Source organism: Staurois parvus, unplaced genomic scaffold (assembly GCF_062004578.1).
Source record: "Staurois parvus isolate SC_StPar_1 unplaced genomic scaffold, SC_StPar_1.0 ptg000154l, whole genome shotgun sequence".
NCBI classification, from domain to species: domain Eukaryota; kingdom Metazoa; phylum Chordata; class Amphibia; order Anura; family Ranidae; genus Staurois; species Staurois parvus.
The window spans coordinates 2,452,228-2,480,207 of NW_028317950.1; the positions used below are offsets into that span (position 1 = coordinate 2,452,228).

General features: G+C 44.8%; 2 protein-coding genes across 3 annotated transcripts in view; one reads left to right on the forward strand and one right to left on the reverse strand.

Moving 5' to 3' along the window:
* The window catches only part of PFKFB1 (6-phosphofructo-2-kinase/fructose-2,6-biphosphatase 1), a 99,268-nt gene extending 92,713 nt beyond the window's left edge, over positions 1-6,555 (reverse strand). The window contains exon 1 of one of the 2 annotated variants that reach the window (XM_089674912.1): positions 6,108-6,555. In XM_089674912.1, coding sequence (XP_089531038.1) covers positions 6,108-6,156 — 49 coding nt within the window. In that variant the 5' untranslated portion in view covers positions 6,157-6,555. The remainder of the gene's footprint in view (positions 1-6,107) is intronic. The other variant, XM_089674914.1, reaches the window with a different exon arrangement.
* Positions 6,556-13,421: 6,866 nt separating this feature from the next.
* Positions 13,422-27,838, forward strand: APEX2 (apurinic/apyrimidinic endodeoxyribonuclease 2). Its single transcript, XM_089674917.1, has 7 exons — positions 13,422-13,559; positions 16,533-16,648; positions 18,273-18,356; positions 20,318-20,498; positions 23,937-24,083; positions 24,168-24,237; positions 26,654-27,838. The coding sequence occupies exons 1-7, from the start codon at positions 13,531-13,533 to the stop codon at positions 27,590-27,592; spliced, it is 1,566 nt and encodes a 521-aa protein (XP_089531043.1). The 5' UTR covers positions 13,422-13,530; the 3' UTR covers positions 27,593-27,838.
* Positions 27,839-27,980: the final 142 nt, after the last annotated feature.

Genomic DNA, 27,980 nt, shown 5'->3' on the forward strand with positions numbered 1-27,980 from the left:
GCGAAAAGACCTGTCCAAAATTCCAGTAGAGAGGTGGAAGAAACTCATTGATGGTTACAGGAAGCCATGGATTTCAGTTATTTTTTCCAAGGGGTGTACTACCAAACATTAAATTCAGGGTACCAATAATTTTGTCCAGTCCATTTTTGGGGGTTTTGCGTGGAAGGTTTCAAGATTTGGCTTTTTGTTTCTCCACCGTTTTGTGTCATACCAATACAAACCAAAGAAATAAACATGAGAATGCCGAAACATTTGTAATTGCAACAATTATCTGGGTGAAGCGATGCAATATATGACAGAAATGTGGGGGGGGGTCAATATTCTTGGCCATGACTGTATATGGTCAATGAGGGGATGGGAAGGCAAGATGTTTAACCCCTTTGTGCTGGCGCCTCCCAGCCCTTGAAAAATTTTAAAGAAGCAGACAGGCGGGGCTTTAGGGTCATGTGACCACCGTGATTCGCTGTCACATGATCAGAAAAGGTTCCGATCCTAAGGGGAGATCGGGACCTTTCCGTGAGACACGGACATGTGTGCTGGGAGCATGCAGGGTGCGTGTTCTCAGCACATATGTATTTTTTAAATGGTACGCAAATATGCGGCCACTCGGCATCAAGACCCAGACGCCGAGAGGCCGCATATTTGCGTGCGCTCAGTGTCTAGGGGGTTAAACTTACAGGCTTATGACTGGACAGGTAGAGAGAGAGATATCAGACCGACAAGCTTATCTATCACTCTGCTCTCTTCTCCTATCAGTATGTCCCCTGCATACCCCACAACCTTTTGAGGTGATAAAGAGGACACCTTTCAACTTGCAAGCCCAATTGCTACATTTGTCAAGAAGATGATCCAAGACAGAGGAGAAAACGCACCTTACTCTACAGTCCCACATGCTAGTTCCAGTAGTGAAGACTGATCCAAAGAAGCTTGTCTTTGAAAAGGTCATGTCGCCGCCCCTCCCTTGCCAATGTCATCACATATGCTGCAGGACCAGCAGTCATCGCTGGTCCTGCATTATATATGGTTATGTCTGTATGCATGCCTACATTTCAGAACAGGAGCAAAGAAAATTGGGGCGCTGGCTGCTGCAGGACTGTGTCTTACTTTTTATATCATCGCTTGGATGAATGAGCAATGTTTTCTATATCAGCCGGGTGCTGCTGCATCTTAGGCTAGGTTCACACCTATGCATTTTCCACAGCGTTTTGCGGAAGAGCACAGCAGTCCATTTACCATTTCCTATGGGGCACGTTCACATCTCTGCGTTTTAACCCAGTGCATTTTTTTGGAAAGGGTCAAGGACTTTAACCACTTCCTGCCCAGCCCAATTTTCAGCTTTCAGCGCTATCACACTTTGAATGACAATTGCGCGGTCATGCAACACTGTACCCATATGAAATTTTTATAATTGTTTTTAGACAGATAGAGCTTTCTTTTGGTAGTATTTAATCACCTCTGTGTTTTATAGTTTTTGCTAAACAAACCAAAAACAACAGAAAATTTTGGAAAAAAAAAAAAAGTTTTTTCTTAGTTTTTGTTATAAAATTTTGTAAATAAGTGATTTTTCTCCTTCACTGATGTGCGCTAATAAGGCTGCAGTGATGGGCACTGATAGGCTGCACTGATGGGCTTTGATGAGGAGGCACTGGTAGGTGGCATTGATGGGCATTAACAAGCATCACTGATGGGCACTGAAAGGCAGCACTTATATATGGCACTGATAGGCGGCTCAGATGGGCACTGATATGTGGCACTGATGGGCACTGGCAGGTGGCATTGATGAGCACTGAGAGCTGGCATTGATGGGCACTGACAGGTGGCACTGCTGGTGCTACACTGATCATCAGAGCACACTGATCATCAGTGCCGTGATGATCAGTGTTCATGGCCCCTCTGAGGAATGCCGATTACCGGCTCTCCTCTCGTCACGAGCTGCCAGTGTGACAGCATGTGAGGAGAGAAATGCCAATAAGCGGCATTTCTTTATTTACATGCGATCAGCTGTGATTGGACACAGCTGATCACATGACCGAGCCGACATCTTTGGCTCTTTCTGTTGATCGGTGATCCGATCGCCATGCAGCCCGCCCGCGGAGCCGCGCACATGCGGTTAGAGTGGGAGGACGTCATATAACGTCCTCCCAGAATAAGAGAACCGCCTTGCGGCCGTCATTTCCTTATATGGTGGGCGGGAGGCAGTTAAATGCAAAATGTTGCATTTTTATAGACTTCAGTGGAGACGCTGAAGAAAAGCATGTAGTGCGTTTATGTGATTTGCGTTTTAATCTGCCTAGCAACGAGAAGAAAAAAAAAAACCCCATGCAAAATGCACCACAAAAAAGCACTGCAAAAACTGATAAAACACAAAACGGCATAGATGTGAACCTAGCCTTAGGCAAGGCAACACATTGAAACACAAGGGCCAGTGCATTACTGTGCAGCTACACTGTACTGGTTATTAGCTCCTTTAGGGCTTGTGGTAGGGACTATCACTCCTCTGAAAAACGATACACATTCAGATCACTTTTCAGAGGGGTTAGGCAATGAGGCGGCTATATGTTGCCTCTTCACTGCCCGATTTAAGACCATGTTTGCTGTACACCATGCCGCATTCGTGTGAATTCGTGCACACGGTAGTGGCGTGGCCCCACAGCAGTCATGATCAGCGGAGGCAACTCCCACCAAAAGCTACATGCTGTAATTGTTGCCATGGTTACAAAGCACAGCATCACAGATATGGCATGTGTACAGCAGTATTTTAAGTGTTCAGGTGGCTGTTAGGGGGGCATTAAAAACGTGGTTCAGCCTCCTGGTTTTACTGTCCCTCAGTCACATATGTAGACAAAGCCTTAGGTCTAGGAACACAATAGAAGTACTTTCCTGCTCCTCCATGCTGCTGGACCGGTCTCCGCAGAGTCTTCCTCCCCTGTGCTCTAATGTACAGATATGAAGACTAATGCAAGGTCAATAGCCCTGCACTAGATGCGATGACACCAAGGGACAATCCACTGCTGGATCATGGGGGAGCACCATCTTCTGGAAGTACAAGCACTTCACCTTGCCTGTAGACTAACCCTAGCAGTGTCAGAGCAGCCCCTCTGCAAGGAATAATTGTTTCCATTGCACGTATGTACCCTGGGCGGCAACAGGTTAAAGTGGAACTCTGGGCAAATCACAATGCAATCCACCTTAAAGCAAAGCTAAACTTCTTACCTTTCCTTCAATGGTCTGATGTCCTTCGCTGGCATCTTCTACCTGGCTTCTTCCGGATGCCGGGCTATGCCATCTTCATTGGCCAGCGCAGGATGATGTCACTCCTGCACATTCATCCCGGCACACAGGCATTGTGTCAATGTAAAGCAAGTTGCACTTGGTGCAGCTCAGTGTACATTCTGAAGCAGGCTGTGAATGGGCAGGTACTCGGCTTGTCAAGAAAAACAAAACCAGCGCACAAATCTTCATGCTGACTGAGGGTACTGAATCTGTCATTCTCTGAGGTGTGGCCCTTGAAAGATCGGGAAACCTTGGTACTGGTGAAGAAAAGCAAAAGAAGGGCACACTCTCTTTATGCATTACCGTGGTAAAAAAACAAATTTATTAAAATGCATACCCACAAACCAAAGGAGAGCTAAAAACAGAGACAAAGAGCCAGTGGTAATGGTCCCAGATAGCGGGAGACACCTGATGTGGTTAGCTGACGCATTTCGGGCGACACACTCCCTTCTTCAGAGCTAAAATATTAGACCTGCTGCTCTTGCGTTTATAAGGCAATCAATACAATAAGAGAACTGAAACACACCCCCTTCATGACATACCAAAAGGGCGGGACTCACCGAGGTACACCCACAAAGTGAGTCACAAGGAGGAAAGAGAACACGTGTGGTCATAATACAAAAGGCTTGGCATCCACAGCCCTGTATGATAAACAATGTAGGTACATCTATAATACAGTAGCTAGCCCATGATGCAGAAAGTAAACACATACTACAATGAGGATGAAATATACATGGTAAAAAAAATGCATAGTTGAAGGAAGGTCCCTGTAGCACTCACATGATTCTGGCAATGTTGTAGTGCGCAGATGGAGAGGGGGAGAGTGTGTGAAAAGTTGTAGGAGTAATGTCATCTGCCAAAGTGTGCACACGCTGAGAGCTGTAAAACTGTCAGCAATGGAAGTGTGTGTGGATAGATGGTACTGCGCATGCACGCTACGCCATGGACAGAGTCTGCGCATGTGCCGGAAGCCTCTCCGCCCTGGGACGGCCAGACAGGAACACCGAGGTCAGAAGGCACTCCTCTTGTATTGCAGAAGTGACATCAAATGAAGATCCATTTTTTTAGAAACAAAAGTATAGTTCACCTAGATACACTACTTGGTGTGTTCATTAAAAACTTTAAAATAAAAAAATATCTGCATAGCAATTCACACAGTGAAGGTGCAAAGGAAAAAAAAACCACACACGAGGTCTCTAGTTTATTTCCTGTACTGGAGAAATGGTTTCCATTGATTTAAAATGGAAAATACCACATTTGGCCACTTGATGGCACCAGTTATAAATTTCCTTTGGCATTTAGCACCATCTAATGGCCAACTACAATATTTTAAGTTTTAATTCAATGGAAAAACAAACATTGTCCAGCACAAGAAGTAGTCTACTAACCTTTGTATTTTTCCTCCCATTCGCACACAAGAATGAATATACATTCACTGGGCGAACTTCTATGTGAAAAAGAAAAAAAATAGACACACACCTCTAAAGTAGTTTCAATGATAGGTACAGTTTTACTAACACATGGCAAAGCTGCACAACTGCATTCAGGCATTAGGGTGTGTTTTACCTGCGGTCATGAAAGAAACATAGTATAGCTAAAGTTAAGATTTTTTTTTTTTTCCTTATAATAGAAAAAAAAAACCAAAAAACTTTTATCTATAATCTAATAAAAAATATACACAACAAATATAAAGGTTTTATTAAAATAATTAAAAAAAAAACACACACACACAAACAACCCCCACACACAACACTACAGAAATAAAAAATTATAATTTTTTTTAAACTACAAAAAAAAAAATTTAATTTTAAGTAACAAAAAAAAAATTACTAAAACTACTACAAAAAACACCACTATATTAAACAAAACTCTTTATATATAGTGTTAAATTACTACTAAAATATATACATTTCATTTTTATTTAGTGTGATACTATTTTTCCTAAAATAATAATACTATGTAAAATGCATATAGAAATGTATTTAAATTTATAATTACAACACTATGTATAGGAACAATTGAGAACTGTCCGTGATACTTTTTTTATTTCCACTAACATACAATTTTGAGGACAAGCTTTCGGGGAATGTCCCCTTCTTCAGGTCTAAGATTACTGCTTGAACCTGAAGAAGGGGACATTCCCCGAAAGCTTGTCCTCAAAATTGTATGTTAGTGCAAATAAAAAAAGTATCACAGACAGTTCTCAATTGTTCCTGTAGCAAATGCACTAATACGGCTACAATCACCTCAAGCAACACTATGTATAAAAATAAATGTATACAGTGTTATATTATGAGTAGTATCAACATATTATATATGAATTAATATACAAATTTTATATGACTACAATTTTTTTTATATTTACACAAAGGTGATATAAATTATAAAATATATACATTTTTAGTCTTGATGTATTAAAAAAATAAATAAGAGATTAAACATACATTTTGAAAATATATTTCTAAAGTAAAATGTACTTTTTTTGCCTTTAAAGTGACACCTTAAGTCACTTGTATCCTTTTGGTTTCTAAAAGCTGCAGTGTTAGGTCAGTGTCAGAGTTCCTCATTCACTATTATAACTTGCTGCATTTGTTTCCCTCCCAAAGATCATCCCAAGTGCATTATCACACAGTGGAAAGTACAAAATCCCTTTTGTCACCCAGTCTGATCATACTGCTAGTTGTCATAGAAAAAGGGAGACGCTAACTGGTTACTGGAGGTAACACAGACAGTTGATTGTTCAGCAGGCCCGATCATGATAATAAATGATAGAAGTATAGGGAACATTGGGATCCCCCCCTGTCCACAGACAGGATCCCCCCCCAGTGACTCACCTGGGATCCGGGAGGCCTTGTCTTCCAGTATTTTGTAGTTGCCCTCCATTGTGTTCTGTGCATATGACCTCAGGCACAAGCAGCCAGCAGCTCCTTCAGCGGCAGGAAAGGTCAGCTTTACCAAAGAGGAATATAAATAAAAGCAGCCCTTGCCCTTTCTGTCTTCACTGACTGCAGCTTAATATATTCCCCAGCACCTGCTGTTCTACTCCACTCAATAATCCTCAAGTGAGCGGCTGACACACTAGACCAATCCCAGGACACAGCTGACTTAGAACACATTAGAGGGGATGAGAGTGGTGCAGGCCAGGTAGCAGAGCGCCCTGTACACTAGCAGAGCCGGCTGGGATGACTGCAGTGTATAGAGCTGATGGGCCGTGCCAGTCATGGCAATGGGAGAATTAAAGGAGCCGGCAGGGGTAGGCCATGCAGGGCTGAGCAGCCTTGTCCTTGCAGACAGCCAATGCACTCCCCGGCCTGACCTTCAAGCAGGCAATGTAGCACAGGCTGCTGTCATTGGAGCAGGACGGTGATTTATTGCTGGACGCGGGTGGCGGATTGACTGTTAACCATTCAGAGCCATGTGATGGGGTAGTGGAATGGAGGATCCACTCGTAGGATCAGAAGGAGGCCTGCTGCAGTGCTGTAGAGGGGGGATGAGGGGTGTGCTTACCCTGTCCTAGCTTTCAGGACGGCTTTTGGACTTACTTCACGCTGGCGGCAGGGGGGGGCGGTAAATTAGGCAGCTAATTCATGTTTTTACTGCCCTCTCCCCCAACCGCCCATCTCCACATTTACATCGCGGATGCAAGGGTGAGTTCATATTGCCCCAGCCAGGGGCGGACTGACCATTTGGAAACTCGGGCACTGCCCGAGGGCCCGGGCTCAGTAGGGGGCCCCATGAGATGCCCCTGGTACTTTTTTCATAGGCTTTTTTGAGTTTGGGCAAGGACACAGGGGCCCCATGATCCCCTATTGCCCGGGGGCCCCATGAGTTGTCAGTCCACCCCTGGCCCCAACCGGAAATGATAAATGGGCATATCACTTCGGGGCCTTGTGTACACATGTGCCTGAGGGGCAGTAAAAACAAGCCGCTGATCCTCATTATTACCACATTCTGACTGTCCACCTCCAAATTTGCATGGTTGCTGCAAGGGTGAGTTCATATTGCTGTAGTCAGCAATCTTAAATCAGCATGTCACATTTGTGGCCTTGTTTACACGTGAGGCTGAGGGGTGGTAAAAACAGGCCACTGACCCACGTTTTCTTCCACCTGACTGCCCACCTCCTCCTTTTACCATCTCCTGACTGCCCACCTTACGTAGTGGCAACAAGAGTGAGTTCAAATGGTTGCAGCTAGTAGTTTTAACTCAGCATGTTGTGTTTAAGGCCACATTTACATGCATGGCCAAGGGTCGGTAAAAACAGGCAGTTGATCCACTTTATCACCCCCAACCGCCCACCTCCAAATTTACAAGGTGCCTGCAAGGATGAGTTCATATTGCTGTGGCAACTCAGAATATTACATTTGAGGCCTCTTGTACACATGCAGCTGTGGGGCAGTAAAAACAGGCCATGGATCTACATTTTTACCACCCCCGACTACCCACCTCCAAATTACCAGACTGGTTACATAGATGAGTTTATATTGCTGCAGCCGGCTATTTTAACTCAGCATGTCACGTTTGAGGCCTTGTTTACACGTGAAGCTGAGGGGCTGTAAAAACAGGCCATCGATCCACATTTTTACCACTTCCTGACTGCCCATCTCCAAATTTACATGGGTGAGTTCACATGTTGGTGGCAATTTTACTGTGCCATGTCGAACATGAGGTCTCATTTACATGTGTGGTTAAGGGGCAGTAAAAGCAGGTGGTTGAGACCTGGTTTTACCACCCCAACCACTGAGTTTCACATTAATATAGCCAGTGGCCATGTTAGCACACACTGCCAGGGCTTGTTTGGACTAGGATCTGGACCCGCAAGGAAGCTGCCACCTGTACGGGCCAATCATCTGCAGCGAGGGCTCCTGCCCCCCCCCCCCAGCCATGCATATACAAGGGGGGTGTTCATGCGTGGCTGCAGAGCGGGGAATGCCCATACGGCATATGATTGGCCCGTGCAGGTGGTAACTTCCTGGTGGCCTCACACATGTCCTAGTCTGAACACATCCCAGCTTGTGCCATGTTCACACCAAGGGAGCACTTGGCCTTCAACTGAGACCCATCCAAGTGAGCAGGCCGTACTGCAACACCATGGATGTGGTTAGGGCAACCTGCAGGGGCTTTCACTGGCCACGCAAACATTCAGGGGGCAACATATTGTTACATGCCTCTGAAAGGAGATCCACCAGAGGGATGGTGACACCACCGCATGTGTAAATGAGGTTTGACAGGAGGTCAATCTTACCTGTTGATGTCAGCGGGATTGTGCTGCAACTGCGTGCCAAAGTAGTCCTTACATTGTATCTCTTGTTAAGCAGAAGTATGTATTTCCTATGCTCCTTGGCTCCATCTAGTGGCCATGATGCGGTATGGCGGTCATAGTGCAGTAGTTCAATGTAAAATCTCTATTGGGATATTAGAAAATCTCTTGATCCTGGAGGATCGGAAAACAGCAAGGTGGGGGTAGTATGGCCTCCTGAACACATGTAAAGCGGCTGTTAACCTTTGTCTATAAAGCGATCCACCACGGATCAAATTTCAGAGGGTGGTACAGTCTGCAGTCTGTGTGAAAGTGACAATATACAGTATACATGTGGGTTTCTTCTGGGTACTCCAGCTTCCTTCCAATCTCCAAAGACATTCGGTAGGAAAATTGGCTCCTGTCTAATGGCGGCCATACTGGTAACAATCTGATGGAATGATTCTTCACAGAATCAGACAATTAGGCTGCATTCACACTTCAGCGTTTTGTAGCTCAAAGCTCCAAAATAGCTCAAGCTTAAAAAATCAATTGTTCTCTATGGTGCCTGTTCACACCTGATCACACAAACAGGCACCATAGAGAACAATTGAATTTTGAAGTTTGAGCATTTTTGGAGTTTGGAGCTACAAAACGCTGAGGTGTGAATGCAGCCTAAGATCATATCTATGAATTATTGAGAAGCCACAAGGGCTCTATTTATAAAAAGAATCTGCATTGCCATTTGTCCAGTGAATTTGCCTGTACATTCGTTCAGTGTGAATTCGGCAAAAACGAATTTTATTAGGCCATATTTTTTTCTGAATGAATGTTCACTTATTATGGGCAGCAGTAAAATACCGCATTACAGCCACTACATGGAGCTAAGGAGCACAGGAAATACACAAGCGTTTGTAGTAGGAGGTATAATGTAACAATTCTTGAGAATGCTTGAGGGAATTAGCAAATACATGTTTGAAACCAATGATTCCATTTATCTGCTAATTCCCACCAGCATTCTCTAGAATTGTTACATGGTATCTCTTGTTATGAAGATGTATGCATTTCCTATACTCCATGACTCCATCTAGTGGCCAAAATGCAGTATTTTCCCACTGCATATCATAACATTTGTTCACAAGAGAAAATTGCCTAAGAACATTGCTTGTACCCAATGTGCACAGAATGTTATTAGGCCCTTTTCTCTTCTGAATGAATTTTACATTAATGTGTTAGTAAACCCAGGACATTCATTATATCCGCTCTCCCTGGACCCTGCATTCAGTATATCTGGTCTCTCTGGACCCAGCATTCACTATATCCGCTCTCCCCGGACCCTGCATTCAGTATATCCGCTCTCCCTGGACCCTGCATTCACTGTATCTGCTCTCCCTGGACCCTGCATTCACTATATCTGCTCTCCCTGGACCCTGCATTCACTATATCTGCTCTCCCTGGACCCTGCATTCACTATATCTGCTCTCCCTGGACCCTGCATTCACTATATCTGGTCTCCCCGGACCCTGCATGCACTATATCCTCTCTCCCCAGACCCCGCATTCACTATATCCGCTCTCCCTGGACCCTGCATTCACTATATCTGGTCTCCCCGGACCCTGCATTCACTATATCTGGTATCCCCGGACCCTGCATTCACTATATCTGGTCTCCACGGACCCTGCATTCACTATATCTGGTCTCCACGGACCCTGCATTCACTATATCTGCTCTCCCTGGACCCTGCATTCACTATATCTGCTCTCCCTGGACCCTGCATTCACTATATCTGGTCTCCCCGGACCCTGCATTCACTATATCTGGTATCCCTGGTCCCTGCATTCACTATATCTGGTCTCCCCAGACCCTGTATTCACTATATCTGGTCTCCCCGGACCCTGCATTCACTATATCTGGTATCCCTGGACCCTGCATTCACTATATCTGGTCTCCCCGGACCCTGCATTCACTATATCTGCTCTCCCTGGACCCTGCATTCACTATATCTGCTCTCCCTGGACCCTGCATTCACTATATCCAGTCTCCCCGGACCCCGCATTCCCTATATCCGCTCTCCCTGGACCCTGCATTCACTATACCCGGCCTCCCTGGACCCTGCATTCACTATATCTGCTCTCCCCGTACCCCGCATTCACTATATCCACTCTCCCCGTACCCCGCATTCACTATATTTGCTCTGCCCGAACCCCGCATGCACTATATCCGCTCTCCCCAGACCCTGCATTCACTATATCTGGTCTCCCAGGACCCCGAATTCACTATATCTGGGCCCCCTGGACCCTGCATTCACTATATCTGGTTTCCCACAGTACACACAACATGGAAATGCAATTATTTTAGTAAATATAAACTGCTAAATACCTCTTCTCATCAGCAGTATATAGCGATCTTGTGACTTCTATCAGTATTCAGCCGAGCACTGGTTAAAGCTTGTAGGAGGAGTTTTCATTTTGCTCCAGGAGGATGTAGAACCCCTGACCTCTGTCTGGACAGTGCTGATTGGCCCTGTGCTGATCACATGCAGCCTCCCAAAGAAAAGAAAAACTCTAGCAATCCTCACCAAACTGAGCATGTGCAGTTTGCCCCCAAGGCTCTGTTTTATCAGTAGATATATTGGGGACAGTAGAAGTAGGGGAGGATCAGAGAAGTCAGGATCAAACAGCCTTTTACACAGTGCAGAGGATTAACCCCTTAGCTCCCACAGTGAGTATAACAAGCATGCTTTACTGCATATACAGACTGATTTTACTGCTGTGGGTTTAGGAACACTTTAATATGGGCAGTAGTAAAATACTACATTATGGTCAATAGGTAGAGCTAAGGAGCATAGGAAATATATGTTTGTAACAAGACATACAAAGTAATAATTCTAGAGAATGCCGGTGGGAAAGAGCAGATACATGGAACCATTGGCTTCAAACCTTTATTTGCTCATTCCCTCTAGCGCTCTCTACATTTGTTACATTATATCTCTGAAGATTCCCTGGGTGATTGGCTATGCAAATTTTCAATAGACCCCATACCCTGTTATTGATTGATTCTGAGCAAACCATCAAAATGATTCAGAGCGGTCTGGATGGAATATCCAATCAAAGGAAAGTAGATCATCTCCTAGGGCAATATTATGGGCAGCACAGTGGCTTAGTGGTTAGCACGTCTGCCTTGCAGTAAATGGGTGATGGGTTTGATTCCTGACCATGGCGCCTCCTGCATGGAGTTTGCATGTTCTCCCTGTGCTTGCGTGGGTTTCCTCCGGGTGCTCCGGTTTTCTCCCACACTCCAAAGACATGCTGGTAGGTGAATTGGCTCCTGTCTAAATTGGCCCTAGTATGTGTATGTATGAATGTGAGTTAGGGACCTTAGATTGTACACCCCTTGAGGGTTAGGGACTGATGTGAATGTACAATATATATATGTAAACTGCTGCATAAATTGATGGCGCTATATAAGTACCTGAAATAAATAAATAAATATGATTGTTAGGTGTATGGTGCCAAAATGTGCAATGCTGCTCCCGTACTATACGTCCTACACCCCCACATACACACAAAAAAAAAAAAGCAACTGCTTACCCTCACACCAAATGTGATTGGGTACTACACTGGCCCTAGTGTACGTAGGCATGTGAGACAGGGATCTTAGGGTGACCACGCACACTACAATCCCCAAACAATCTCATTTAAATGTATTAGGAGGAGAAACCAATGTGATCTGCTCCGTCTCTATCCGTTCATACAGGCCTTTACATTACATAGCTGAGGGGAGATCTAAAGGAGATTGTACAATCAGATTCAACAGCTTGACACACTGAATTGGATTGTGTGTGTTTGCACTAAAATTCATTCTAACATTTTTTTTTTTTTTTTCAGAAAATATGCTTTTGAGAAACATTTGTGTAAATATCACACAACCTTAGATTGTACACCCCTTGAGGGTTAGGGACTGATGTGAATGTACAATATATATGTAAAGTGCTGTGCAAATTGACGGCACTATATAAGTACCTGTAATAAATAAATAAAACAACATAAGAAAAGTGCTAGCACTATTCTATTCTCTGCTTCTAGAAGATATATTATGTTTGTGGGGGGGTCTAAGTAACTGCAGTAATAAATGCTGATTGTAACATAAAACATGATGCCGGGAGAGAAGTGGTTAATGATATGTGAAAACTGAAACCTGTGACACCCCCTGGCGGCCAGGAGTGTGACGGCTGTGATGAGGGCAAACATAGTTCAGGCCAGACACGTGCTCCCCCTGTCATTGCTGCCAGGATCGCCCCGCCCCTATCACTATACTCCTCCCCCACAGACCTACCCTCTCATTGTCATTGCTGCCAGGATCGCCCCTCCCCTATCACTATACTCCTCCCACACAAACATACACGCTCATTGTCATTGCTGCCAGGATCGCCCCTCCCCTATCACTATACTCCTCCCACACAACCATACACGCTCATTGTCATTGCTGCCAGGATCACCCCGCCTCTATCGCTATACTCCTGCCCCACAGACCTACCCTCTCATTGCTGCCAGGATCGCCCCTCCCCTATCACTATACTCCTCCCACACAAACATACACGCTCATTGTCATTGCTGCCAGGATCTCCTCGCCCCTATCACTGGTTTTCATTGCTTCCAGAATCGCTCCGCCCCTATTACTATATCCCTCCCCTACAGACATACACTCTCATTGTCATTGCTGTCATGATCGCCCCGCCCCTATTACTATACCCCCTCCCCTCCTGCAAATTGGTGTCTCCTTCTGACAGTAACGCCCCGCCCCTACCACTCTTCTCTACCTATCACTCGCGCCTTCTGTCATTGTATTGCGTCCCCATTGTCATTGCTGCTGTCACTATACCCCGCCTCTTCTCTCCGCCCCTCCCCCCGGTGAAGACGTACATTCTTCGCGCCGGGCGGTGCGCTCTTGTCACCTCTGTGAGCGGGAAATAGAAAGCGGGGCGTAATACAGCAATGACGTGGGATTGGCTGCTGTAGACATGTTGGTGGAGAGGGAGCAGAGCTGTAGGTGTGTGATGTGTATGAGAGCTGAACTGTATTATCTACAGTCCCTCTGTATACTGGGGGCTGAGTGGGTCATGTACTGGGCAGTGTGATGGTATAGCAGTCAGATAATGTGGGGTGTCCATGTGTTTTGAAACCTAGGGAACACTAAAAGTTATAGAGACTGGGACCTCTAAAGACTGGGGAGCCCCAATGTGTGGGAGGCAGAGTCCTGCAGAATGGGCGCACCTGAGATTGGGGAGCCCACAGACTGTGGGGAGACCTGTAGACTGGGAGCCTGGAGACAAGGAAACTGGGGAGACCCAGAGAACTGGAGTGATCCTGAAGATGGAGTGAGACCCTGAAGATCTTAAAGACTGGGTGCTTAGAGACAGGAAAGCAAGAAAGCCCCAAAAACTGAGTTGACCTGAAAGGGGGGGGGGGGATCTTGGAGACTGGGAGCCCAGAGACAGGGACACCATGGAGATCTCGAAGACTGGGGAGACCTAGAGATCATGAAGATGGGGGGGGGGGGTAAGCCTCGAAGATCTTGGAGATTGGGCGCTTAGAGATAGGAAAACAAGAGCCCCAAAAACTGGGGAGAGGGATTCTGGAGACTGGGAGCTCAGAGACAGGGTAACCATGGAGACTGGAGAGACCTGGAGATCCTGAAGATGGGGTGGTGACCCCTGAAGATCTTGGAGATTGGGAGCTCATAGACAGGAAAACCAGAAAGCTCCAAAAACTGGGGTGACCTGAAGAGGGTGGGAGCTGAGACCCCAAAGATTGGAGAGATCCTGAAGAAGGGGGGGTTGAAGATCTTGGAGACTGGGAGCTCAGAGACAGGAAAACAAAAGACCCAAAACCTGGGGTGACCTGGAGACTGAGAGCTCAGAGACAGGGAAACCAGGGAGACCCTGAAGAGTGGGGAGACCTGGAGATCCTGTAGATGGGGGGGGGGGTGACCCCTGAAGATCTTGGAGACAGGGCGCCCAGTAACAGGAAAAACCGCTCCAAAAACTAGAATGACGTGAAGGGGGACTAAGACTCCAAAGATTGGGGAGACTGGGAAACCCTGAAGACTGGGAAGAACAGAGACTGGAAGGATTGGGGGTAGGGACCAGGAGCCCAGAAACTGGGAAGCCCCGAAGACAGGTCGGGGGACCTGAGACCACGAACACTGGGACAATCTTGGAGATGGAATCCGGTGTGACCCTTTAGACTTGAGGAACCTGAGACTCTGGAGACTGGGTGTCCAGAGATAGGGAAACCAGGGTGTTGTGTGGTTTTGCCTTGCAAAACTTGTCCAAAAGAAGCTCCTTCTCATTTTTGGACGACAAGCTTCATGCATTGCATTTTCCCGAGGGAAAACCACATCGTGATAAGGTGCCATTGACAATGAATTGAACCGAACATACAGAGTCTTGGAGTGGGAGGAACCTGGAGACCAGGAGCCCAGTGACAGGAAGACCAGAAAGCCTTGAGAATGGGAGCCCAGAGACAGGGAAAGCCTGAAGACTGGGATGACCTGGAGATCTGGGCGGGGGACCTTAGACCCCGAAGAAAGCAGAAACCCAGAGACAGGAAAACCAGGAAGCCCTGAAAACTGGCGTGACCTGGAGATCCTGGGGAAGGGGGGGAAGGAACTGAGACCCCGAAGACTGGGGAGTTCCTAGAGGCTGGGAGCCCAGAGACAGGGAAATCCCAAAGACTGGGATGATCTGGTGAATGAGGGGGAAACCTGAGACTCCAAAGATTGGGGTGACCTGGAAATGGAGGGGGAACCTAAGACCAAAGAGTCTGTTGGGAGCCCCAAGGACTGGGGGGATTCTTGGACACCGTAGCCCAGAGACAGGGAAACCCTGCAGACTGGGGTGACTTTGGGGGGGGGAACTAAGACCCTGAAGACTGGTAGAATCTTGGAGTCCAGAGACAGGGAAACCCCAAAGACTGGGGTGACCTGGTGATTGTGGAGGGAAACCTGGGGTGACCTGGAGATTGGGGTGGGGGTACCTAAGACCCAAAAGACTGTTGAGAGCAGAGACTGAGAGCCCAGTGGACTGGAGGGAACCTGAAGACCGGGAGCCCAGAGACAGGGAAATCGTGGAGGCAACCTGGAGTTCCTGAAGATGGAGGAGACCTAGAGATTCCAAAATTGGGGGGGGGGGGGACCCTGGAAACTGTGAGCCCAGAGAAAGGGTGACCGGGAAGCCCTGAGGACAAGGGGGGAGGGGGAATCATGGAGACTGGGAACCCACAGATGGGGAAACCGGAGAGCCCCAAAGAGGGGGATGGTGGGGGGAGGGAACCTGAGACCTCAAAGACTGGAGGAATCTTGGAGACTGAAGACCAGAGCCAGGGAAACTGGGGAGACCCTGAAGACTGGGATGACACAGAAACTAGAAGGGGTTGGGGGGAGAAACCTGAAACGCAACTGGGGAGACTTGGTGAGAGCAGAGACTTGGGGGGGGGTACTTGAGACCTCGCAGATGAGGGAAGTCGAGAGACGGGGAGATTTTGAGAACTGGGGTGACCTGGAGATCTGAACACAGGAAGGTGGGGGGGGACTGGGGATCCTGGAGGCTGGGAGCCCAGAGACACGGGAACCAGTATAAAAAATTGGGTATCAATTAACGTTTTTGTGCAGTAGAATTGATTGTAGTGTATTTTTTTTCTGGAAAATTTGTGTTTCATAAACTGCTGTGCAAAAATTATGTGGCATAAAACATTTCAATGGCCACCATTTCTATTCTCCATGGCCTCTTCTTTGAGAAAATATTTGCTGTTTCGGTGTTAAAAGTTATTTTCTAGCAAAAAAATGCTGAATATAATGTGCGAAACATAAAAGAATCGCCATGGGCAGCAAGTGGTTAAAAGCCTTTTTAGAAGAGAAATATGAGAAGTCATTAACCTCTGCCAATGTTATGATTTATCAGTTTCAGGTGGACTGACCCTATAATATCTTGCATAGTATTCATAACAATTTATTTTTTTGAAGGATGAAGATCGTGAGCTGGAATATAAATGGGATTCGGGCAACTCGGGTTGGACTGAAAGAAATCCTCGACTCGCTGGATGCAGACGTTATCTGCCTGCAGGAGACTAAAGTGACCAGTAAGCGGCCCTGTTGGAGAGGCAACACAGTAGGGTAGGGGGAGGCAACCTCTGTGCTCCAACTGTGGTGAAACTACAGATCTCAGTAGTTTGCAATGCTGTCAGTTTTGCAATACTTCATGGGATTTCATGGGTTCCACAACAGCGTCCTTGCTGAATATTGTCTGCCCCTGCTGTAGGGAATGTGATCTATAATTGTATTTAGATTGACTGAGTTATTTTCTGTAATAAAGGAGCTACAGTCTCGCTATAGATTTGTTTTTAAACTTTCTTAGGTGCTGCTAGTCAATAAAAATAACCAAAAAAAGTTTAAGTATATGTGAATTCGTATTTTGTAAAACAACCCATTCAGTTTAAAATAGAGATGAAATGCAAAACATTTGTGGTGTAAATATAAAAAAAAAAGACTGGTCTTCGCAGTCAATGGTTGCGCAGGAAGGGAAGGGGGGGGTTGTGTCAGGAAAAGTCTGATCATTGGAGGAGAGCAGCACAGCTAGAGAACTGACCATGCTGTTCTCTCATGCCTTGTGTTGTCAGTTTTTAATAGGAAAGCAGAGGGACTGGCAGGAATACCAGGGATTTCACACAAATGAAGCAATACAAAGACAACAGGAGATATTTGTTAATACAAGTATATGGTACAGCTGGCACATATCAGGAACAGGAGATATTGGGTTTACATTTTCTTTAAAGAGGACCTATAGTATGGATGCTGCATACAAAAAGACAGAGGGCAAAGGACTACTCATGAGTGGTCTAATATGCTTTAAATCCTAATTCCACTTTTTAATGTACCTTTTAAATAGTTTGTTTGGGACAAGCCTTTTGTATGGTAGGGTAGTGTAAATTGGTCCCGTCTATTGTGCCACAGTAGGGGCTGGCTTTGGCCACTCAGCCAAAGTTTTGCATAGCTGGAGTGATTGGTGGGGTAAATTGTACCGGGGAATCCATCACATCATGTATGAACTTAGAGAAGATTCACCCTGCCTACTTAAAGGTTAAATCATCCGCTCCCAGCAATGCTACTGTAGGATAAAAAAAAACATATACTTTCTGGTCCATTTAAGCCAGCCATAAACCATTCAAATCTCGCTGCTGAACTGGCTCATATTCAAATCATCAGTGGGCAGGCTGATTGTACCCAAGTTGATCCACTTGGGCACAATCAGCATTTCAGATTTTTAAATGTGCTTATTACCTTAGTCAGGAGGGACAGCTCCCTGCACACACCCCTACCCCCCTCCCTCCGCCAGGAGAACACAATAGCTCTGCGGGAGGGATTGCCCCATCAACACTGACTATGTTGATGGGGGAATCAAGCAATTTTCTTTCCTGCAACTCATGAATTTGAGAACCAGCCACCACTTACTGATGTTTACAGCCGTCCCGCTGATGTCATGCCGCTGTGCGTGATCTCTAGATCATTGTACACTGTCCTGCCTCCTGGAATGCTTACTGTGAAATTCTCAGAATGCTGTAGGCAGCTGGGGGCTACATCAATCTTGCCTAGGCAAGAAAATCAACATTTCAGAAAGATTTTAATGCAATTTTTTTTTTCCCCAAAGTGAGGAGAAGAACAGTCAGATGATTGAATGCTGTAATGTTTCACGGTTTGCTTGTTTAGGAGACTTGCTTGATGAACCTACTGCCATAATAGAAGGATACAATTCCTACTTTAGCTTCAGCCGTGGAAGGAGTGGATATTCAGGTAAGCAAGTTGTTAAATACAACATTGTATATCTACAATCTGGGTAAAATATTCTTCATTAAAGCGTTAATAATCACAGAACTCAAAATTTAATATATTACAGCTTACCAATCATTAGACGTGGCTGCCTTCATTTTTCTTTTCTTTTGGCTTTTTTTCCCCCTGTTTTCACCTGGTGATCTGGCCAGTAGCCTACCACCTGTATTAGAGCTCCCCCACTCTGGATAAAGGAGCGCAGGGGACACCTTTGGACAGCAGCATTGTTATTCTGGGGGGGAAGGAGAATGTTGGATGTACTGGCAGATTTAGATACATTAACAAGTTGAAGCCAGAACATTGTCACCAGAGGAGCCACCATTATGGTGACGCTGTACTGGGGTGACGTGACCAGGGATACATTGTCTGGCTACTCTGGTGGCCCAGCAGTATCCCTAGTCATTGATCACACCAGTACAGTTTTACCATACCAGAGTAGACAGCCAGTTCCTGAACACACTTAGACCAGTCAGTCACAAGGGCAGCACAGCCATCCAGTGTCCCTTTTTGCCACCTCAGCAGTAGTGTCACCAGACCAGTGCAGCCAGCAACAGTATTCCTGATTACCCCCACACCAGTACAGTGTTACTAGAGCAGTGAAGTCGGCAGCATTGTTCCTCACCACTGCCAGACCAGTGCAACCAGCTACATTGTTCCCAATCTCATGTACGAACCAGTAGATATACTGACAGGTCAGTTGGAGACATGTATGGTACCAGTGATTTACTGGTCGCTGGTGCAATGCTATAGAGGCTCCACAAACAAAAAATAATAAATGCACATTTTTTTTACCTGCAAAAAATGCGCATTTATTATTTATTGTTTAAAGGTAAACTTATCCTTTAAACTTTATGCAAAAAATCACATTTTCAGTTTCTTTCCGCATTTTCTAGGGATGCATCGAAATTTCAGTGGGCGAAACAGATCTGGCAAAAATAGCCCTATTGGCATTTTGCCGATAGGAAAAAGTGAGACGATACAGGTGCTGATAATGAGAGACCCAGCCCCAATGAGGGGGCGGACTATTTGGCCAGGAGAGGTTGGGGGCTGTATGTACTGCAGGTGTGTGGTGGGTGAGGCAGAAGAGTAGGTAAGCAGTGTATACAGTGAGGGAGCAGTGTATACACTGCTCCTCCCCTGCCCCCTCCTTGCACACACAGCCTCCCCCTTACAAAGAGGACTATTGGTCCCCTATGTGATAGCATTAAAATCATAAGTTAAAAAAAGCACATTAAAAGTAAATAAAAACATTTTGAACCACAATACCCCCTCATACTCAGTCCAGTTTCACCCTGAATTTTTGGTTTCGTCACCAAGTTATCATTTCGGTGCACTAGAGCATTTTCCAAAAACTCATAGCAAAAAATGTCATCTTCACCATGCCTCTTATCAAATCTGTTGGTGGTTCTGCTTTGCATAATATGGTTATTTTGTGGGTGTTTCAACTGTCGTGTATTTTAGGGCCTTATTAAATGTGATAGGTAGTGAGGAAATCAGATGCATTATTTATGCCCCTTTAAAAGCCTGAAGGTGCTCCTTGGATTTGGGGCCGCTTTATTTGTCTGGGCAGCGAAAAATTTTAAGACATGCGGTATCCCTATAAATATGTGTTTTGGGGTGTGATTCTAAGTATGCCTATGCTGACTGTCTGAAACAACATGTTACTGACGACTAAACTGTAAAATAAATCAAACGTTATTGACTCTTCATTTTACAAAAAAATTGTGGCAAAGAATAACAGTTTAAAAAAACTCTCCATACTTCTTACTAAATACCTTGGTGTGTCTGCTTTCCAAAAATATGTAATTTTGGGGGTGTTTGTGCTGTCCTGGCATTTTAGTGCCTCAATGAACTAGGTGTGTGAAAACTTAGACAGGGTGAAGGATCACACATAATAATCTTTCACGTTACTCTTGTTTGACTAGGAGTGGCCACATTCTGTAAGAACAGAGCAATTCCGCTCGCAGCAGAGGAGGGGCTAACGGGACAGCTCACCAGTCAGAAGGGATCTGTCGGCTGCTATGGCAACACAGAAGAATTTTCGGAGGAGGAGCTGCTGTCTTTGGACCAAGAGGGAAGAACTGTCATCACACAACATAGGATCCTGTGAGAAAACGATTCAGGTTTTTCCCGTATGGGTCCTGTACACATGTATACTGTATATATTATATTATATTTTTTTTCCCAAGTGTGTGTGTGTGTTTCTGTGTATAAATGTGGTTTATTATTGTTATTATTTTCAACCTTCTTTTTTTAAACCAAGGCTTCAAGTGAAAAGCTGTGTGTCCAACTTTATTATTTACTTTTGCATAGTTTTGCTGTAAAGTTTATACTGATATACCAGGTGTGTGTAAAAGGATTTTCCCCTGCCAAAATCTCCAATTGTAACGCAGGCAAATTAAGAAAAAAAAATTGTCATTGCTTGCCATTACTTTTTTTTAGGGCAAATATGTTTGTTTTTTTTTCAGTGAAATGCTTTAAAAAAAATATTTAATATTTTATGCAATCTGTAGAAAAAAAAAACTTTAATCAATTTTGAGCATTTTTTTAAAATGTGACACTAGAAAAAAATGTACAAAGTAAAAAAAAAAAAAAAAAGTAAAGAAAAAGGGCTAAGCATATGGGGGGGGGGGGGATGATAAGGGGGTAAATAGGAAATTTTAATATTTTTTTCCCTACATATTGTATTTTTCTATCAAGCCCCTAAGCCTTTTTACAAACACTGTTCATAAGCTCCTTTTACATTGCAGTGGCTGAAGCTGATTCTGGTTGAGCATTTGCACGCGATTTTGCGTTTGCATATAGAGCCAACCAATAGGCTGCCCTATGTGCTTTTGTCACCTGAAAAGAAGCCCCTGCTCCTTATTAGGTGGCAAGCTGCACGCGATTTTTATAGGTGCTGTTTGCTACAGAATCTTGTCATGTTTGGAATGCCATTAAAGGGTAATGGCACCCAAATTCATGTTGTGCATTGATTGCCACATGATTCCAAATCGTGAATGAAGCCTAAGTCCTAGCTGTCTTTTTTTGACAGTCAAGAATTGCTGGCAAATGCAGCAGGTGAAGCTGCAGCAGGAGAGGACAGGGCATGCTTTCTGTGCCATGTGAACTTTATTTTTTATTTTTTTTTTCTAGGACATACATAGAATGCCTAAGGCCTGCAACCCATTAAAGGAATGAGTTCACCTTCTCATGAAACATTAAATAATTAACTAACTCCAAATATCCTGACGACCCCGCTGGACCTGGCTACACATAGTAGGTATAATGCTCTATGCTGCTTGTGTAGCAGTCTACGTATCTGCGTATCCACCATAATGCTTGCAATGCGGTCATTGGTCAGCACAGCCACATGACTGTCCTGACCAATGTGAAGTGCATCTGAGGCTACTTCCTCCAGTAAGGTGTACCACAGGAAAGAAGAGCTTCTCATTGGTCAGCATATTCACATAGTTTCACTGACCAGCAAGAGCTTGCCATTGCAATCATTATGATGAATACTCACTCAAGTGCTGTGCATTGCCATGTACAGACTGCTACACCGGCAGCACAGGGAATCGCAGCCGCTATGTGCAGCGGTGTCCAGAGGGGTGGCCAGAATATTTGGAGCGAGTCATATTTTGTGAGGAGGTGGGTATGTCCTTTTAAGACTTATGTACTCTTCGCAGTTATGTTTTACTGTGAATTGAGGAACCAACTTGCTCTTTCTATTATTCCAGTTACTGGCTCCCTCCATCACACAAGGCATTTTCTTTGGCTTTAAATTGAATGTTGTAAAATTCTCTGTGTTATCAATTGTAGTTCCGTCTTTGGAGGTTTAAGGTGTGTATAATTAGGCAGTGCTTGATATATAGTGCTAATCCCTAAAAATTCTCTTAATGCAAGAAAAACTTTTGTTTACCCCAAATTCTGACCCTACCATCTGAATGTCGCAGCAACCAGTCTGCCCATTCTCTGACATCAGCAAGGCATTTTCGTCCACACAGCTGCTGCTCCCTGCTTTGCAGGGAGAAAAAAAAGGCACATCACTGCTGTATGTAGAGAGCCCTGTATTGTTCACCAACACAGGGCACTCCTCTGTCATTCCCTTGGCCAATTAGTGGGTCCTGGCCATAAATCATTGGTCGGAACCCGCTGATCGGCTTGTGTTGTAGCGAATGACAGCATGCACCCCCTGCCCGGAAAACCGGATCACATACATGTATATATGTGATCCGGCGCACTGGGGCCACTGTGCAGCAGTATATCTGCAGTAGGTGGTTAACGTGGAACTAGAGGCAAAACTTTTTAGTTTGTTTATTGCTGTCTGTGCCCCCGTTAAGGAGATTCACCCTCTCTACTTGTCCTGTTTATCATTATCATTGAAAGTAAAAGAAAATCCCAAAATTGATAGAGGGGAAGTCTTCTAATGGGGACACTGGTTCTGGTGACCTGTGGGGCCCCCAAGGGATTTCTTTAATTCGCAGGGGTTTCCCTTCACTTCCTGTTTTGTTTATGGGACAGGAAGTAAAGGTAAATCTCCCCAATGAGACACAGATGGCAAAAATAATTCTGAGAGGCTACAACCCTCCCTTTACGCTATCCAACATGGAAAAAGTGTTTACTATAGATCTACTTATTTTTAAATATTTTTTTATGAGCACATATCTGCATTAATTATTTGTTTTTATCTCTTTTGGATTCAGATTTAAAGCAATTCAAGATTAAGGGCTCATTCACACCATACAGCGTGTGCTATTGTGCGCAAAATGTATGTGAGGTGTGAATGCATGCTGAAAACACTTGTTAAAAGGAATTGAAGTGCTTCTTTTTTCCCTTTTTTAAACGTCTATGTAATTCTATAATGCAGCATGCCATTTCAACAGGTTTTTGTGTGTTGCTTTGTTAAAAGAAAAAAAAATGCAGCATGTATTTATCTTTTCCAACGCACTGTAATGCAATGCTTTGAAGTTAACTGGGCACATGGAGGGCAATAGTATTTACTGTGTCCTTTATTGATCCTGTGTCAGTGAACACAATAGAGGGGATTGAGCCCTCAAGCAAATTAGGATAGAAATAGTATTTCTGTCCAGGAAATTAATTGCCAAATTTATTTAATTATTGTGTTTTTTTTGTTTTGTTTTTGCTTTTAACCTTAAGTTAAACTTCTTTGCCTATTCAGCATCATGACTCCCCACTGATACTCAACTTTGTATAGTTCTGAGGGTGATTCTGGTGAATATTAGGATTATATTTCCTAGTCCTAGGATGCAATGCTCAATTCTGAGTGGCTGGATGACAAGCCTGAACACTTTCACATGAGTAGGTGGGGATTGTTATCCCTATGTAAGCTCTAACAGAGCTTTCCATTAAATTAGAACTTGGTGCTCTAATGTAGGTATTGGTAAGTGTAGAGATCTTCTTAGAAGAGAACCTATCGCTTTGCCCATTCTGAGTATTTCGTTTTTTTTTTTTTTAAGGCCACAATGGACATGCCAGATGAATATTATTTTTACAGATGTCTCCTGCTGTGTATATAAAATCAGGATTTTTTCTGGCTTTCAGAACTTCCAATAACAAAGAGGACACGCTGACAGTGATTAATGTATATTGTCCACGGGCCGATCCTGAGAAGCCAGAGCGTAAGACCTACAAGTTGCGCTTTTACCGATTGCTTCAGATACGGGCAGAAGCTATTCTAAGGAGTGGTGGGTGAGTTTTTATCTTGGTGAGAAGGATGGTGACACCTACACAAGGAATGGATACTGACAAATTGTATTACTGTCAATGTTTCAGCCATGTGATTATACTGGGAGATGTGAACACCTCACACAAGCCTGTTGACCACTGTGATCCCGATGATCTGGTGAGTTCTGCTTTTTGGCCAGTGTACTGGTAGCATATAAAGGACAGTGTTGTATCTTGGGGAAATATTAGAGCAAGCATAAGCTTCTCTCCTAGACTGAGTTGTCCAAACATCAGTAAGGTTGGCCATACATTATACAATTTTCTTGTACAATTTTTCTTTAGATTTACCAAAACGATATGAGGTCAAACCTAAACACTTTCAATTTGTATGCAATCAGTCAGACCCTTGCACTACATACAGTAGCTGAAGACAAATCTAAAAGAAATTGAATAAGAAAATTGTATGAAGTATGGACAGCTTAACATGTCAGGATTGTACATACTTGCATACAATACATGACTTGTAATTCCATACAGCCAGTCTTATGATTTAAACACATTTTGCACCAAGTCAGACATGTGACATACATTATATAGTTCTTTATTAAAATGTATCAAAACCCAAGACAAAAACAAATGTTGCAAATTACCAGTACTTAGATGTGGTGGCTGCATTGGTTTTCTTTTTTTTCAGGTGATCACTTTCTATCCTAGGGTGAAATTGGTCCCTCACTGTACTGTATCTATGGGGGGGAAACAGTGTTGTCACCCTAGTCTGATTTGGACTATGAGCAGCACCTCATTCCCCTTTCATATGGAAGAGGGGTTGTGTAGTTTGCAGAAGATAGCTGGAAATGCTGACAATGCTGTTTAAGGGATACGTTCACTTTTTTGAACATGTTACATGTTATACCCTAAACACGGGGTTCAGCATGCACCCCCGCCCCATTCCTCCTCTCCATGTGACAGCGGGCAGGGAATATTATTTCCACACCCACTGTCACAATTTGAAAACAGCACAGCCATGCGGGGATCCACCCACACGACCACATCATTCTTTCACAGAAATTTCCTTTGAATTAATAAATTACAAGTACTGTCAGCCATTGAAGCTGATGGCTTGTAGTTCTCAATGACCTGTGGAGGCACTGGTGAGTGCTCTCATTGTTCATTGATCTTTCTGCTCTCACGTAACTGCCTGCCCGTACTGGAGGTATGGGCAGATCGCTATCCTGAGAGTCTGCATGACCCTGACGTTGCATCCGGGATCTGTTGATCGCAGGTGCAATGCTTTGCAGGCCATATACCGTATTTGTCGGCGTATAAGACGACTTTTCAACCCCTGAAAATCTTCTGAAAAGTCGGGGGTCGTCTTATACGCCGGTATACGGCGAGCCGGTGTCAGGGCGGCACTTTTTCCAGGGGCGGTGTCCTAAGTACAGGGGTGGGCAGAGGGGCTGCTGTACCTTACCTGGCTCCGGTCCCGGTCCCACGATGATCCGGTCCAGGAAGCGCGGCTGCTCCTTCTTTCAGTTCGGCCGGTAATTGGGCGCCAGGGCACACAGGCGACCAATCACCGGCGAGGAGGCGGAGCCGAACGGCCCCGCGAAAATCAAGCTGCTGAACTGAAAGAAGGAGCAGCCGCTCCTCTCCCCCACTGACACTAACGATGGGGCACTATTCCTCCTCCCCACTGACACCAATGATGGGGCACTATTCCTCCTCCCCACTGACACCAATGATGGGGCACTATTCTCCCCACTGACACCAATGATGGGGCACTATTCCTCCCCCACTGACACCAATGATGGGGCACTATTCCTCCCCCACTGACACCAGTGATGGGGCACTATTCCTCCCCCACTGACACCAGTGATGGGGCACCATTCCTCCTCCACTGACACCAATGATGGGGCACTATTCTCCCCACTGATACCAATGATGGGGCACTATTCTCCCCACTGATACCAATGATGGGGCACTATTCCTCCCCCACTGACACCAACGATGGGGCACTATTCCTCCCCCACTGACTAATGATGGGGCACTATTCCTCCCACTGATACCAATGATGGGGTGCTATTCCTCCCACTGACACCAATGATGGGGCATGATTCCTCCCACTGACACCAATGATGGGGCATGATTCCTCCCACTGATACCAATGATGAGGCACTACTCCTCCCACTGACACCAATGATGGGGCACTATTCCTCCCACTGACACTACTGATGGGGCACCATTAGTGTCAGTGGGAGGAATAGCACCCCATCATTGGAATACCATACTGAAATACCATACCATATTGAAATCAAATCTGATGTTTTTTCATTTTTATTTGGTGTGCGTTGGAAGAGGGGTAGTCTTATACGGCGAGTATAGCTCAAACCCTATATTTTAACAGGAAAAGTAGGGGGTCGTCTTATACGCCCAGTCGTCTTATACGCCGGCAAATACGGTAGTTAATTTCTTTGACATGGTTATGAGTGCAAATAAAAACCTGACATGCTCCTCCAGTTTTTCTGCGTCACTGGAAAATACATTTCAGTTTGAAGATTAATCATATTTATTGTGACATGGATTTTAATTTTTAGGAAGTGTTTGCAGAGAACCCAGGGCGTCAGTGGTTGGATCAGTTCCTCTGTGACTCGGCGACATCTAAAACAAGTGATGGTGATCCACCAGAAGGAGGTCTTTTCCTTGATACCTTCCGTTACTTCCACCCCACTCAGAAGAATGCCTTCACGTGCTGGCACTCAGCATCTGGGGCCCGGCAGACCAATTATGGAACCCGCATTGACTATATTGTTGGTGACAAAAGCCTGGTTGAGACTGAATTTATAGATTCTGTTATCATGCCAGAGGTTGAAGGATCTGACCATTGTCCAGTGAAGGGATTTATGAAATGCAGGCCAGTTGCAGCAGATAGATGCCCTCCTCTCTGTACTAAATACCTACCGGAGTTTGCGGGTCGGCAGCAAAAGCTGTCTCAGTTTTTTGTGGTAAAGAACAAAGACTTTTCAGATTCAGGTGGAGAAACCAAGGACCTGTCAAGTCCTCAGTCTTCAACTGAGGGGTCTGAGCAAGCTTCCACACAGAAGAGGACACAAGAAAAAGTTAACGGAGCTGTTAGAAAGAAGAAAAAAGTGGACGGCAAGAGTGGGCAAGGCAGTCTCCTTGGCTTTTTTAAGCCAGCAGCACAAAAGGCAACTGCTACACAGCCGCATACTAACACTACTAAACCGGAATCTGAAAAGGAGCTTCTTAAAGGTACAGAAGACCATTCGCTTGGTTCTCAGAAAGTTAACCAACAAGAAGCAGCCTTCTGGAAGACTTTGTTTAAAGGACCTCCACCTCCACCCAACTGTAAAGGCCACGGGGAGCCCTGTGTCTTGCGGACAGTGAAAAAGGCTGGTCCTAACTGCGGACGCCAGTTCTACGTGTGTGCACGTCCCGAAGGGCATTCTTCTAACCCGCAGGCCCGTTGCAACTTTTTCCTTTGGGTTAACAAAAAGAATGGCCCGGATGGATGACAAAGGGTTGTAGGTGCTGTATTATAGTACAAAATGGTGCTATGTGTCTAGTGTTCTGGACCAAATCAGGGGTAGACCTTTACCAGGGGTAAAGCTCTTACAATGAGTTTTAATATAAAGCACTTAAATGACTATACCCAATGCCCTGATTTATTATTGTTTTGTCCTGCTGTACAGACTACCAGTTTTGAATAATTTTATTCACATTTTTTGTACTTTGCTAATAAATTTAATATTACTATTTAATATGTTTGAGTTTTTATATTTAAGTGTTCCTTTTTCATTCAGCAGAAGGCAAGGTGACATTATTAACCTAGGCTGAACGTTCATGGCAGACTTCACATGTTATGTCACTGTGGCCTTATATCCGAATGTAAACTTTGACACC